This window comes from Leucoraja erinacea, chromosome 12 (assembly GCF_028641065.1).
Source record: "Leucoraja erinacea ecotype New England chromosome 12, Leri_hhj_1, whole genome shotgun sequence".
NCBI lineage: Eukaryota > Metazoa > Chordata > Chondrichthyes > Rajiformes > Rajidae > Leucoraja > Leucoraja erinaceus.
Genome location: NC_073388.1, coordinates 6,085,113 through 6,099,045, shown reverse-complemented (window position 1 = coordinate 6,099,045; position 13,933 = coordinate 6,085,113). Strand labels below are relative to the sequence as shown.

Here is a 13,933-nt window from a genome sequence, read left to right as displayed (position 1 = left end):
TGGTTTTGGCTATGGAAGTTGGGTTGCAAGGTTAGAGTTGCACAAGACGTTGGTGAGGCCGCATCTGGAGTATGTGCAACGCAGGAGGATGGGTGATCTTATAGAGGAGCATAAAATAGACAAGGTGAATGTACAGAGTCCTTTACATGGGTAGGGGAGTCATGAACCAGACGACATGGGCAACATGGTGTCGCAGCGGTAGAGTTGCTGCCTTACAGCGCCAAAGACCCGGGTTCGCACCTGACCACGGCTGCTGTCTGTACGGAGTCTGTCCGTTCTCCCCGTGACCTGCGTGGGTTTTCTCCGAGATCTTTGGTTTCCTCCCACACTCCACAGGTTTGTACGTTAATTGGCTTGGTATAAATGTAAAACTCTCCCTAATGCGTGTAGGATGTTGTTAGTGTGCGGGGATCGCTGGTCGGCGCGGACTCATGGGCCAAAGGGCCCGTTTCTGTGCAGTATCTCTGAACTAACCTGAAACAAAATAGGTTTATGGTCGGAGCAGATGCATTTTCTTGACTCCTAGACCAGAGAAGAGGACACCACTGGTTGCACATGAACAGGACAGCACCACAATGTATGAGCCAAACACGAAGCCATAGTCAACTCTTATCTGCCTGCACAGAATCCATCGCCCTCCACTCCCTGCATATCCATGTGTCTATCCAGAAGCCCCTTAAATGCCACTATCGTACTGCCTCCACCACCACCCCTGGCAGCACGTTCCAGGCACCCACTGTGTAGTTTACAAAAATAAATGAATAGGTAGTTGGATAGAAAGATGAACGAAGGATTAAAAAAAATACCTACCCCGCACATCTCCTTTAATCTTTGCCCCTCTCACCTTAAAGCTACGCCCTCTAGTATTCGATTTTTCCATCCTGGGGGAAAAAGGTTTTGACTGTCTACCCTATCAAATATCTCTCACAATTTAATAGACTCTCCCCTCTTCCTCCAGCGTTCTAGAGAAACCAATCCAAGTCTGTCCGACCTCTCCCTGTAGCTAATACCCGGGTCAGTCAGCATCTGTGGAGAACGTGGATGGGTGCCGTTTTGGGTGGGGACCCTTCTTCAGACTGTAGGGGGGAGAAATCTGGGTGGGGTTGGAGGGGGGGGGGGGGGGGGGGGGGGGGAGGGGCCGGGGTGCAGTTTAGTGGGGAAATGGGTGGGCTTTAGACTTTGGAGATGTAGAGTGGAAACAGGCCCTTCGGCCCACCTAGTCCGCGCCAACCCGTGATCACCCCGTACACACGAGGGACAATTTACAGTTTACAGAAACTAAATTTGACCTACAAACCTGCACGTCTGGTGTGTGTGTGTGGGGGGGGGGGGGGGAACTCGGAGCACGTGGGAGAAAACCGAGCAGGTCAAGGGGAGAACGTACAAACTCTGAAATGTGTGGGAACTGCGCTGGGCTGGGGAGAGGGCACGGGGAAGTGGTGGCGTGACTCCCGTCACTGGTATGTGTGAAGAGAGAACAACGGCAGTCACATTTCATTAACTTGTTTTACTTGTCTGCGGGTATTGGGGGAATTCCATTACTGTGGCCACTATTTTCCAGTAAAGTCATTCTGAAATGTGAAGGGAACTGCAGATGCTGGTTTACCAAAGATAGACACACAAAGTGCCGGAGTAACTCAGCAGGTCAGGCAGCGTCTCTGGAGAAAATGGATTGGCAACGTTTCGTGTCGGGATAGGTGACACTTCTTCAGATTGATTGTTGGTGGGAGGGGTCGAGGAACTGGAAGCTAGAAAAGATCAAGACCCTAAAGAAGGGTCTCGACCCGAAAAGACACACAAAAATGATGGAGAAACTCAGCGGGTGCAGCAGCATCTATGGAGCGAAGGAAATAGGCGACGTTTCAGGCCGAAACCCTTCTTCAGACTGATGGGGGGTGGGGGGGAGAAGGAAGGAAAAAGGGAGGAGGAGGAGCCCGAGGGCGGGGGGATGGGAGGAGACAGCCCGAGGGTTGAGGAAGGGGAGGAGACAGCAAGGGCTAGCAAAATTGGGAGAATTCAATGTTCATGCCAACCGGACGCAAACAACCCAGGCGGAATATGAGGTGCTGTTCCTCCAATTTCCGGTGTTGCTCACTCTGGCAATGGAGGAGACCCAGGACAGAGAGGTCGGATTGCGAATGGGAGGGGGAGTTGAAGTGCTGAGCCACCGGGAGTTCAGGTGGGTTATTGCGGACTGAGCGGAGGTGTTCGGCGAAAAGATCGCCCAACCTCTGCTTAGTCTCCCCGATGTAATCTCGACCCGAAATGTTGCTTATTTCCTCCGCTCCATAGATGCTGCCTCACCCGCTGAGTTTCTCCAGCATTTGTGTCTACCTTCCATTTTCCAGCATCTGCAGTTCCTTCATAAACAGGAGTGTTTGTATAATTTACCTTAAATTGGAGAATTCAATATTCATACGTTCTAGCAGCAAAATTAGGCCATTCGGCCCATCAAGTCCCCTCCGCCATTCAACAGTGGCTGATCTACCTCTCCCTCTCAAACCCATTCTCCTGCCTTCTCCCCTGACACCCAGGTACTGATCAAGAATCTGACAATCTCAAAATCTCAAAAGAGACCTGGGATAATCATTTACTACAGGTGCATAAATGTTCGATCAACGTACGGCATACGCTCATCCAATTTAAAACATTACATAGATTATATTATTCAAAAACTAAATTAAATAAAATCTTCCCTAATGTTTCACCAATCTGTGATAAATGCCTATGTCAAGAAGCTACCATAGCGCACTCTTTTGTTTTTTGTACAAAAATCCAAAAATTCTGGTATGAAATATTTGATATTTTTTCAAAATTGATCAAAATAAAACTGGTACCAAAACCAGAATGGATTATCTTCGGAATATCGGAAGATAACCCTGAATTAAACGTGTTTCAGAAGAATTTATTTAATTACGGGCTAATAATGGGAAAAAAGCTTATAGTTAAATTCTGGAAAAATGCGCCGACACCAACAATAAAAATGTGGATATCAAATATGTTTGAAACATTACATCTGGAAGAGATGAGATTCCTCCTAGCAGGTAAAGCAGACCAATTTCAAAAGACGTGGTCTATGTTTCTGGACCTATTACAAGTATGAGGTGCAATAGTAATCTAAAAAAAACCAAATATATAAATAAGCGGAATCAGGACCTGGTAACGGGAGGTAAAATAACAAAAACAGACTTGGTTGGTAGTCCCCTCTCTGCGGAGTTTAATGTTATAATAGAGCGATTGTTTCTACTTTCTCTTTCTCTCTTTTCTAGGGTCTATTTTCTCACTTTACTTCCTTCTCTAACTTCTTTCCTAAGGGGCTTTCTTTTCCTTACACTCTTGCACTGCACGACTCTCTTGCACTTTCTTTACTTTCCTAACTTCTACCTTTTTCTTAAAGCTCTAAAAAAAAATTTTAAAAAATGAAGCGGTACAAAAAATGTATCAAGATATATGTGTTGTGTAGAATTGTAATTTACCGTACTTCTAATAAAAATAAAAAAAATAAAAAAATAAAAAAAAAGAATCTGACAATCTGCAGCTTAAAAATATCCATTGAAATGGCCTCCACCGCCGTCTGTGGCAATGAATTCCACGGATTCACCATGGCTGGGGTGTAAGCTACCCAAGTAACTACTATCTACCTCAATGGTCACCCTCGGACTATCTTTGATCGGACTTTGCTGGCTTTACTTTTCACTCAACGTTATTCCCTTCCCGTGTACACTGTGAATGGCTCGATTGTAATCTTGTATTGTCTTTCTGCTGACAGGCGGCACGGTAGCGCAGCGGTAGAGTTGCTGCCTTACTGCGCCAGAGACCCGGGTTCGATCCTGACTACGGGTGCTGTCAGTACGGAGTTTGTACGTTCTCCCCATGACCTGCGTGGGTTTTCTCTGAGATCTTCGGTTTCCTCCCACACTCCAAAGACGTACAGATTTGTAGGTTAATTGGCTTGGTGTAAATGTAAATTGTCCCGAGTGTGTGTGGGATAGTGTTAATGTGCTGGGTCGGTGGGCCGAAGGGCCTGTTTCCGCACTGTATCTCTAAACTAAACTAAAATCTTTTCGCTGTACCTCGGTACACGTGACAATAAACTAAACTGATGGAATATGAAAGGTAAGAAGTGTCTGATGAAGTGGCTCGACACAAAACGTCACCCATTCCTTCTCTCCAGGGATGCTGCCTGTCCCGCTGAGTTGCTCCAGCATTTTGTGTCGATCTTCAGTGCATAAGCAGCATCTGCACTTCCTTCCTGCACAAAGGGAGATGAGACATGCATGTTAATCGTGACGCGTCTGTATTCTTGTGTTAACAGGCAGAGTCAAGATGGGCAGCTATTCCAGCAGCACAGTTATCAGCACAGTCCGTCATCTTCGCAGGCGTCCCTGGGGTCGTTGTCTGGGATGCAGTCGCAGGCTTTACCCATGGGCATCATGCCCCAGCCAGCGCCGCCCCCTGCCAACCACATGTACCAGACCTTCCCTGGAGACCCCCTGGCCATCGTGCTGCGGGCCCAGCAGATGGTGGAGATCCTCTCCGAAGAAAACCGGGCCCTTCGCCAGGAGCTGGAGGGCTACTACGACAAGGTGGCTAAACTGCAGAAGGTAAAAAAAAAAACAGCCCTCGCAACCTCTCCACTGTCTGAGTGAGGCCCAACACAAGTTGGAGGAACAGCACCTCGTATTTGGCGGTGTGAATATTGATTCACGCAGCAACGTTTTTCACCCAGGGAGTGGTGAATCTGTGGAATTCTCTGCCTCAGAGGGCGGTGGAGGCCGGCTCTCTGGATACTTTCAAGAGAGAGTTAGATAGGGCTCTTACAGATAGCGGAGTCAGTGGATATGGGGAGAAGGCAGGAACGGGGTACTGATTGGGGATGATCAGCCGTGATCACATTGAATGGCGGTGCTGGCTGGAAGGGTCGAATGGCCTCCTCCTGCACCTATTGTCTATTGCCTATTGTCTATTGACTACAAAGACGTACAGGTTTGTAGGTTAATTGGCTTGGTAAATGTATAAATTGTCCCTGGTGTGTGTAGGATAGTGTTAGTGTGCGGGGATCGCTGGTCGGCGTTGGGCCAAAGGGCCTGTTTCCACGCTCTATCTCTAAGCTCAACTGAACTATACTAAATGACTGAACGGTGAAGTATTGTAATGGAAGTAACTTGTTGCTGTGTGGTTGCAGCTGCAGTAACATTTTGTTTCTGCCTGCACGCTTCCGAATGGTTTGTGACGGGACTGGATGGGCTGGACATAGAGAGCAGTTACTCAGAGACCCTTCCTCTTGTTGCAGCTGGAGATGGAGATTGAGCGAGTTTCGGAAGCCTACGAGAACCTGGCAAAGTCCTCTTCCAAGAAGGAGACTTTGGAGAAAGCCATGCGCAACAAGCTGGAAGGGGAGATCCGGAGGCTCCACGATTTCAATCGAGATCTCAGAGGTAAGGCACGTCTCGGGGATTCAGTGCGGTGTGGTGGCGTTGTGGTAGAGTTGATGCCTCACAGCATCAGAGATTTTAAAACATGCTATAAAAAAATCATAGGGCCCTGGTTTGCCGGTTGGGAAAGAATACCTGCTTGGAGAGTCTGAAGAAGGGTCTCGACCCGAAACGTCACCCACCCCTTCTCTCCTGAGATGCTGCCTGTCCCGCTGAGTTACTCCAGCATTTTGTGTCTATCTTCGATTTAGACCAGCAACTGCAGTTCCTTCCCACACATTCCATGTTGTATTTCTCAGTTTTGTGCGTGCCGGGGCGGCACGGTGGCGCAGCGGTAGAGTTGCTGCTTCACAGCGCCAGAGACCCAGGTTCGATCCTGACCATGGGTGTTGTCTGTACGGAGTTTGTATGTTCTCCCAGGGACCGCGTGGGTTTTCTCCAGGTGCTCCAGTTTCATCCCACACTCCAAAGCCGTACAGGGATGTAGGTAAAATGTTGTGTGAAGAAGGGTTTCGGCCCAAAACGTTGCCTATTTCCTTCGCTCCATAGATGCTGCCTCACCCGCTGAGTTTCTCCAGCACTTTTGTCTACCAGGGAAATTGTCCCTAGTGTGTAGGATAGTGCTAGTGTGAGGGAGGGATCGATGGTTAGCGTGGATTTGATGGGCTGAATGGCCTGTTTCCCACACTGGATCTCTAAAATAAGATTGAACCAAATGGTTTTAAAAGATTTCGAGAAGGAAGGGCTGTTCGGAAGCCTGATAGCAGAACAGAAAAACAGCTGTTTCCGATTCTGAAATCGCACTTTCGAACTTGTGTACCTTCTGCCGGACGGGAGCGGGGAGAAGAAGGAACGACCGGGGTGGGACAAGTCTTTGTCTACTTCGACTGCTTTCCCTATGCAGCGTGAGGTGTCGATGGTGGGGGTGTCTGGTCTGTGTGACGGACTGGGCAACATCTAGAACTCTATGAAATTCTTGTGGTCTTGGGCAGAGCTGATCCCAAAGCCAGCTCTGACGTAACTCGACGGTATGCCTGCTGACAAAGTGGGTGAAAGGGCAACGTTGTAGGGGGAATGGGAACAGGATTTGAAATGAGCTCATGGGATTGGTATTTGACGATGTCGACAAGTGAATACGTGTATGTAGTCTTCATCTAAATGATCTTGATTAACCAGCACTGGTAATATTGCAAACTGTGTGTTTTCACAGGTGGGAGAGTCTAGGGCCAGAGGCCACAGCCTCAGAATTAAAGAACGTACCTTTAGAAAGGGGGGAATTCTTTAGTCAGAGGGTGGTGAATCTGTGGAATTCCATGCCACAGATGGCTGTGGAGGCCAAGCCAATGGATTTTTTTTAAGGTAGACAAATCCTTGATCAGTGCGGGTGTCGGGGTCTATGGGGAGAAGGCAGGAGAATGGGGTTACATCGAAACATAGAATATAGGTGCAGGAGTAGGCCATTCGGCCCTTCGAGCTGCACCGCCATTCAATATGATCATGGCTGATCATCCAACTCAGTATCCTGTACCTGCCTTCTCTCCATACTCCCTGATCCCTTTAGCCACAAGGGCCACATCTAACACCCTCTTAAATATAGCCAATGAACTGTGGCCTCAACTACCTTCTGTGGCAGAGAATTCCAGAGATTCACCACTCTCTGTGTGAAAAATGTTTTCCTCATCTCGGTCCTAAAAGATTTTCCCCTTATCCTTAAACTGTGACCCCTTGTTCTGGTCTTCCCCAACATCGGGGATCAATCTTCCTGCATCTAGCCTGTCCAACCCCTTAAGAATTTTGTACGTTTCTATAAGAGTTGAGAGGGAAAGATAGGTCAGCCATGATAGAATAGCGGAATAGACTTGATGGGTCTCTGGCGCTGTAAGGCAGCAACTCTACCACTGCGCCACCATGCCGCCCTTGTACCGGGCTGATCGCAGGTCGGCGTGGACTCGGTGGACTCGGACCCGCTGAGTTCCAGCATCTCCGGGCATTCATTGCCTCCTGTTCTGTGAATTGTAGATCGCTTGGAGTCTGCAAACAAGCAACTTGCGGTTAAAGAATGCGAGGGTTCTGAAGACAACCGCAAGACCATCGCTCAGCTCATGGGGCAGAGTAAGTACGCCTTTCTTGTTCCAACTCCTAGAGACAATGACTTCTGTAACCAAGGTCCGTGGCCAATCCACTGAAGGGCTCTTAGCCATTGAAAGGGCCGCAGAATTGACCTTTGACACTGACATTTGGCATTGAGGGTTGAACGCCATTAATGTAAAGCTGCTTATGAATGGATGAATAAGTTTAGAGGCCAAACATTCACATACAAGGAATTTGTCTTGGTGCTCCGCCCGCAAGTGACAACATGACATACAGTGACAGTTAAAACATTAAACATTAATAATAAATCATTATCAATTAATTAAAATTATTATTATTTCACATTGTAAGCCTCGTTGTCAACTTACCCTCAGCTAACTATTAACCATATAACCATATAACAATTACAGCACGGAAACAGGCCATCTCGACCCTTCTAGTCCGTGCCGAACACGTATTCTCCCCATGTCCCATCTACCTGCGCTCAGACCATAACCCTCCATACCTTTCCCGTCCATATAACTATCCAATTTATTTTTAATGATAAAAACGAACCTGCCTCCACCACCTTCACTGGAAGCTCATTCCACACAGCCACCACTCTCTGAGTAAAGAAGTTCCCCCTCATGTTACCCCTAAACTTCTGTCCCTTAATTCTCAAGTCATGTCCCCTTGTTTGAATCTTCCCTACTCTCAGTGGGAAAAGCTTATCCACGTCAACTCTGTCTATCCCTCTCATCATTTTAAAGACCTCTATCAAGTCCCCCCTTAACCTTCTGCGCTCCAAAGAATAAAGCCCTAACTTGTTCAACCTTTCTCTGTAACTTAGTTGCTGAAACCCAGGCAACATTCTAGTAAATCTCCTCTGTGCTCTCTCTATTCCACATTTTCCTTGATCTTTGTCCCTCTCGTTTTCACACCTTACCCTTCCATATCTCTGCTTCCCTCTCCCCTAACTCTGTCTGAAGAAGGGTCTCGACCCGAAACGTCACCCATTTCTTCTCTCCAGAGATGCTGCCTGTCCCGCTGAGTTACTCCAGCTTTTTGTGTCTATCTTCTACGTAAGGTGAAGTCTTTTGTTGTCGTCACAATGATTGCAACAATGACCCCTGCTTATAGTTTAGTTTAGAGATACAGCGCTGAAAGAGGCCCTTTGACTCACCGAGTCCGCACCGCACAGCGATCCCCGCACACTAGCACTATCCTACACACTGGGGGCAATCTGCAATTTTATTCAAACCAATGAACCTGCAAACCTGCACGTCTTTCGAATGTGGGAGGAAACCAGGGCACCTGGAGAAAACCCACGTGGTCGCAGGGAGATGGTACAAACTCTGTTCAGGCAGCACACATAGTCAGGACTGAACTGGGGCTTCTGGAGCTGTAAGGCAGCAACTTTACCACAGCACCGCCCATTACAGTCTTGAAACAAAATACAACCACAATTTTCTTTAGCTTCTGACACGCTGGTTGCCAACATGTGCAAGACAGGATTTTTAATGCAGCAGCCAAATAACGCTGAACACAAAGTGCTGGAGCAACTCTGCTGGTCAGGCAGCATCTCTGGAGAACATGGATAGGTGATGTTTCGGGTCAGAATCCTTCTTCAGAGGAGAAGGTCCTATCTGAAGAAGTGTCCTGACCCGAAAAGCTACCTATCCATGTTCCCCAAAGATGCTGCCTGACCCGCTGAGGAATGCCCCCGTCCCATTTAGGAAACCTGAACGGAAACCTCTGGAGACTTTGCGCCCCACCCAAGGTTTCCGTGCGGTTCCCGGAGGTTGCAGGTGGTTGCCGGAGGTTGCAGGTAGTGGCAGCAGGTAGGGAGACTGACTAAAACCTCCGGGAACCGCACGGAAACCGCACGGAAACCTTGGGTGGGGCGCAAAGTCTCCAGAGGTTTCCATTCGGGTTTCCTAAGCGGGACAGGGGCATTACTCTAGCACTTTTTGAAGGCTATAGAATATTGGAATTTGTTTGTTTTTTTCTGTGTTTCTTTCCTTTATTAAGAAGGAGATGTGATTTATTTTAGGGTTTCAAGAAATGAGTGGTTATAAAATTGATTAAAGACAAAGTTAAATATGTGTGTCTCAGTTGCAGAGATAATCTAGGATGTATTTTTTTAGTCCGAGGGTGGTGAATCTGTGGAACTCATTGCCACAGATGGCTGTGGATATTGTCAATGGACATTCGTAAGGCGGAGATCGATTTCTGATTAGTACGGGTGGCAGAGGTTATGGGGAGGAGGCAGGAGAATGGGGTTGAGAGGGAAAGATAGATCAGCCACGATTAAATGGTGGAGTGGACTCAATGGGCCGAATGGCCTAATTCTGCTCCGATCACTTATGAACATATCTTGTACATGGAATTAAAATTTCCTTTTGATTATTTCAACAAACGAAGGCTGATAGACTAACACATGGCGCACGGTGGCACAGCAGTAGAGTTGCTGCCTTGCAGCGCCAGGGACCTGGGTTAGATCCTGACTACGGGCGCTGTCTGTACGGAGTTTGTACGTTCTCCCCGGGTTTCCCCCGAAATTTTCGGTTTCCTCCCACACTCCAAAGACGGATGGGTTTGTAGGTTAATTGGCTTGGAATACATGTAAAACTGTCCCTAGTGTGTGTAGGGTACTGTTAGACAATAGACAATAGGTGCATGAGTAGGCCATTCAGCCTTTCTCAGCCAGCACCGACCGCCATTCAATGTGATCATGGCTGATCATCCCCAATCAGTACCCCGTTCCTGCCTTCTCCCCATATCCCCTGACTCTGCTATTTTTAAGAGCCCTATCTAGCTCTCTCTTGAAAGCATCCAGAGAGCCTGCCTCCACCGCCCCCTGAGGCAGAGAATGCCACAGACTTGTGCGGGGTAGTTAGTGTGCTGGCATAGACTCGGTGGGCCGAAGGGCCTGTTTGCTCGCTGGATCTCTAAACTAATAACTAAATTCTGCTTGCAAGGGTCCGTGTCCCACCTTGGGCCTTTTGGCTGCTTAGATGCCTGAGAGAAGGCATTCCATGACAAATGGCATCTGTATGGAGCAGAGGAAGTTGTCCTTCAATTGATGGAGTTTGGCGTACAAATTTAGAACTGACCCTCTGCATACCAAGCAGTGAAGCTGCTACTTTCCCACAGAACTTCCAACAAAGGCCCTTTCTTCAACTATTTTCAAAGTGTTTTCACAGAAGGTTTTTTTTCATATAAGGATCATAATTTTTGTAGCTGTTGAAATCTTGTTCATCAAAGTAAACAAAACCCATGGATTTGCATGCCCGTCCACTTAAGTTCTTTTGGATGGTCAGAGTTTTTGTTAACATGTTGACCATGGCCAAGCTTTTTACCTGATCAGTCTAAAGGAGGACATGGGTTTAAGGTGAAGGGGAAAAGATTTAATAGGGACCTGAGGGCTAACTTGTTTTTTCACATAAAGGGTGGTGGGTGTATGGAACGAGCTGCCAGAGGAGGTAGTTGAGGTAGTTGGGACTATCACAGCGTTTTAAGAAACAATGAGACCGGTACATGTTTAAGAAAGAACTGCAGGTGCTGGAAAAATCATAGGTAGACAAAAAATGCTGCGGAAACTCAGCGGGTGAGGCAGCATCTGTGGAGAGAAAGAATTGGCGACGTTTCGGGCCGAGACCCTTCTTCAGACTGATATCGGGGGGGGGGGGGGGGAAAGGAAGTAGGCAGAGACAGTGGGACCTGTGGGAGACCTGGGGAGGAGATGGAGGGAGAATCAAGGGCTATCTAAAATTAGAGAAGTCAATGTTCATACCGCTGGGGTGTAAACATCTGAAGAAGGGTCTCGACCCAAAACGTTGCCTTTTCCATTTGCTCCTAGATGCTGCCTCACCCGCTGTTTCTCCAGCATTTTTGTCTACCCAAGCGAAACATGAGGCGCTGTTCCTCCAATTTGCGCTGGGCCTCACTCTGGCAATGGAGGAGGCCCAGGACAGAAAGATCAGAGTGGGAATGGGAGGGGGGGGCGTTAAAGTGCTGAGCAACCAGGTTGGTAAAGGCGGACTGAGCGGAGGTGTTCAGCGAAGCGATCTCCGAGCCTGCGCTTGGTCTCGCCAATGTAGAGAAGTTGACATTGTTACCAGTACATGGGTAGGACAGGTTTGGAGGGATATGGGCCAAGCACAGGCAGGTGAGACTAGTGTAGATGGGACATGTTGACTGGTGTGGGCAGAATTGGCCGAAGGGCTTGTTTCCACACTGCATCACTCTATATATGACATAACCAACTGAGTATAAACATTACAGTCAATAAAGAGCCTGTAAACTTCCCCCAGGGACAGCTTTCCCCACGTATAGAGACGTACTGGAACAAAAATGAAATCAAACACAGGATCCACAAAACTAGTATTTCACTGCATTTTTTAAAAAGCAGAACCATTGGAGGCAAAATATTTCTTTATAGTATAAGGCTAATTCCTGCTTAAAGAATTTAATGATTCATGGATACAGCATAGAAACAGGCCCTTCGGCCCACTGTGTCCATGCTGGCCACGGATCACCTTTTGCTCTTTATGTTATACTTGATTTTGACGAATGTTCAGTTTAGTTTATTGTCACGTGTACCGAGGTACAGTGAAAAGCTTTTGTTGCGTGCTAACCTGTCAGCAGAGAGACAAGGTTGTGAAACTGGAGCTGGACACCATTAGGAAGTCTGAAGAAGGGTTTCGGCCCGAAACGTTGCCTATTTCCTTCGCTCCATAGATACTGCTGCACCCGCTGAGTTTCTCCAGCATTTTTGTGTACCAGCAGAAAGACAATACATGATTGCAATCAAGCCATTTACAGTTTGCAATAGAGAATAGGTGCAGGAGTAGGCCATTCGGCCCTTCGAGCCAGTACCGCCATTCACTGTGATCATGGCTGATCATCCACAATCAGTACCCCGTTCCTGCCTTCTCCCCATATCCCCTGACTCCGCTATCTTTAAGAGCTCTATCCAACTCTCTCTTGAAAGCATCCAGAGAATCGGCCTCCACCACCTTCTGAGGCAGAGAAATCCACAGATTCACAACTCTGTTTTCACAACAAAACAGATTCACAACAAAAGTTTTTCCTCGTCTCCGTTCTAAATGGCTTGCCCCTTATTTTTAAACCGTGTGCCCCCAAACATCAGGAATTTATGAATTGTGTTTATGAATGGATATATCTTAAATGTTTTAATGGCATGCAAAGCAAAGCTTGTTATTCAAGACTTAGAAACATAGAAATTAGGTGCAGGAGTAGGCCATTCGGCCCTTCGAGCCTGCACCGCCATTCAATATGATCATGGCTGATCATCCAACTCGGTATCCCACCCCTGCCTTCTCTCCATACCCCCTGATCCCTTTAGCCACAAGGGCCACATCTAACTGCCTCTTAAATATAGCTTATTATACGAGACAATAATAAACCAAATCCACGATCTACAAAACTATTATTTCACTAGATATTTTAAAAGCAGAAGCATTGGAGGCAAAAATCTTTTAAAAGTATTTGGATGGTTCCTTTTTAAACATTTTAATGATTCGACGATACAGCATGGAAACAGGCCCTTCGGCCCACTGTGTTGATGCCAGCCATTGATCCTCTTTCGCTCTTGATTTTGACTTGATTGTATATATGTATGGTATGTCTCACCTGTTTGGATACAAAGCTTTTCGCTGTACTTTGTTACACGTGACAATAATAAACGCTCGCTCTTTGTTAGCTCACTGTCACATCCGAAAAGGGGAGATGTAACGAGACCTGGGTGTCATGGTACACCAGTCATTGAAAGTAGGCATGCAGGTGCAGCAGGCAGTGAAGAAAGCCAATGGTATGTTAGCATTCATAGCAAAAGGATTTGAGTATAGGAGCAGGGAGTTTCTACTGCAGTTGCACAGGGTCTTGGTGAGACCACACCTGGAGTATTGTGTACAGTTTTGGTCTCCTAATCTGAGGAAGGACATTCTTGCCATAGAGGGAGTACAGAGAAGGTTCACCAGATTGATTCCTGGGATGTCAGGACTTTCATATGAAGAAAGACAAGATAGACTCGGCTTGTACTCGCTAGAATTTAGAAGATTGAGGGGGGATCTTATAGAAACTTCCAAAATTCTTGAGGGGTTGGACAGGCTAGATGCAGGAAGATTGTTCCCGATGTTGGGGAAGTCCAGAACAAGGGGTCACAGTTTAAGGATAAAGGGGAAATCTTTTAGGACCGAGATGAGAAAAACATTTTTTACACAGAGAGTGGTGAATCTCTGGAATTCTATGCCACAGAAGGTAGTCAAGGCCAGTTCATTGGCTATATTTAAGAGGGAGTTAGATGTGGCCCTTGTTGGCTAAAGGGATCAGGGGGTATGGAGAAAAGGCAGGTACAGGATACCGAGTTGGATGATCAGCCTTGATCAGATTGAATGGCGGTG

The 13,933-nt window shown here is 47.1% G+C and overlaps 1 protein-coding gene across 1 annotated transcript in view; it reads left to right on the top strand.

The window, feature by feature from the left end:
• Positions 1 to 13,933, top strand: part of amot (angiomotin) — an 81,004-nt gene that overhangs the window by 43,179 nt on the left and 23,892 nt on the right. Inside the window, exons 3-5 of the mRNA XM_055643519.1 lie at positions 4,316 to 4,604; positions 5,294 to 5,438; positions 7,455 to 7,547. Of these exons, the coding sequence (XP_055499494.1) occupies positions 4,316 to 4,604; positions 5,294 to 5,438; positions 7,455 to 7,547 (527 nt within the window). The remainder of the gene's footprint in view (positions 1 to 4,315; positions 4,605 to 5,293; positions 5,439 to 7,454; positions 7,548 to 13,933) is intronic.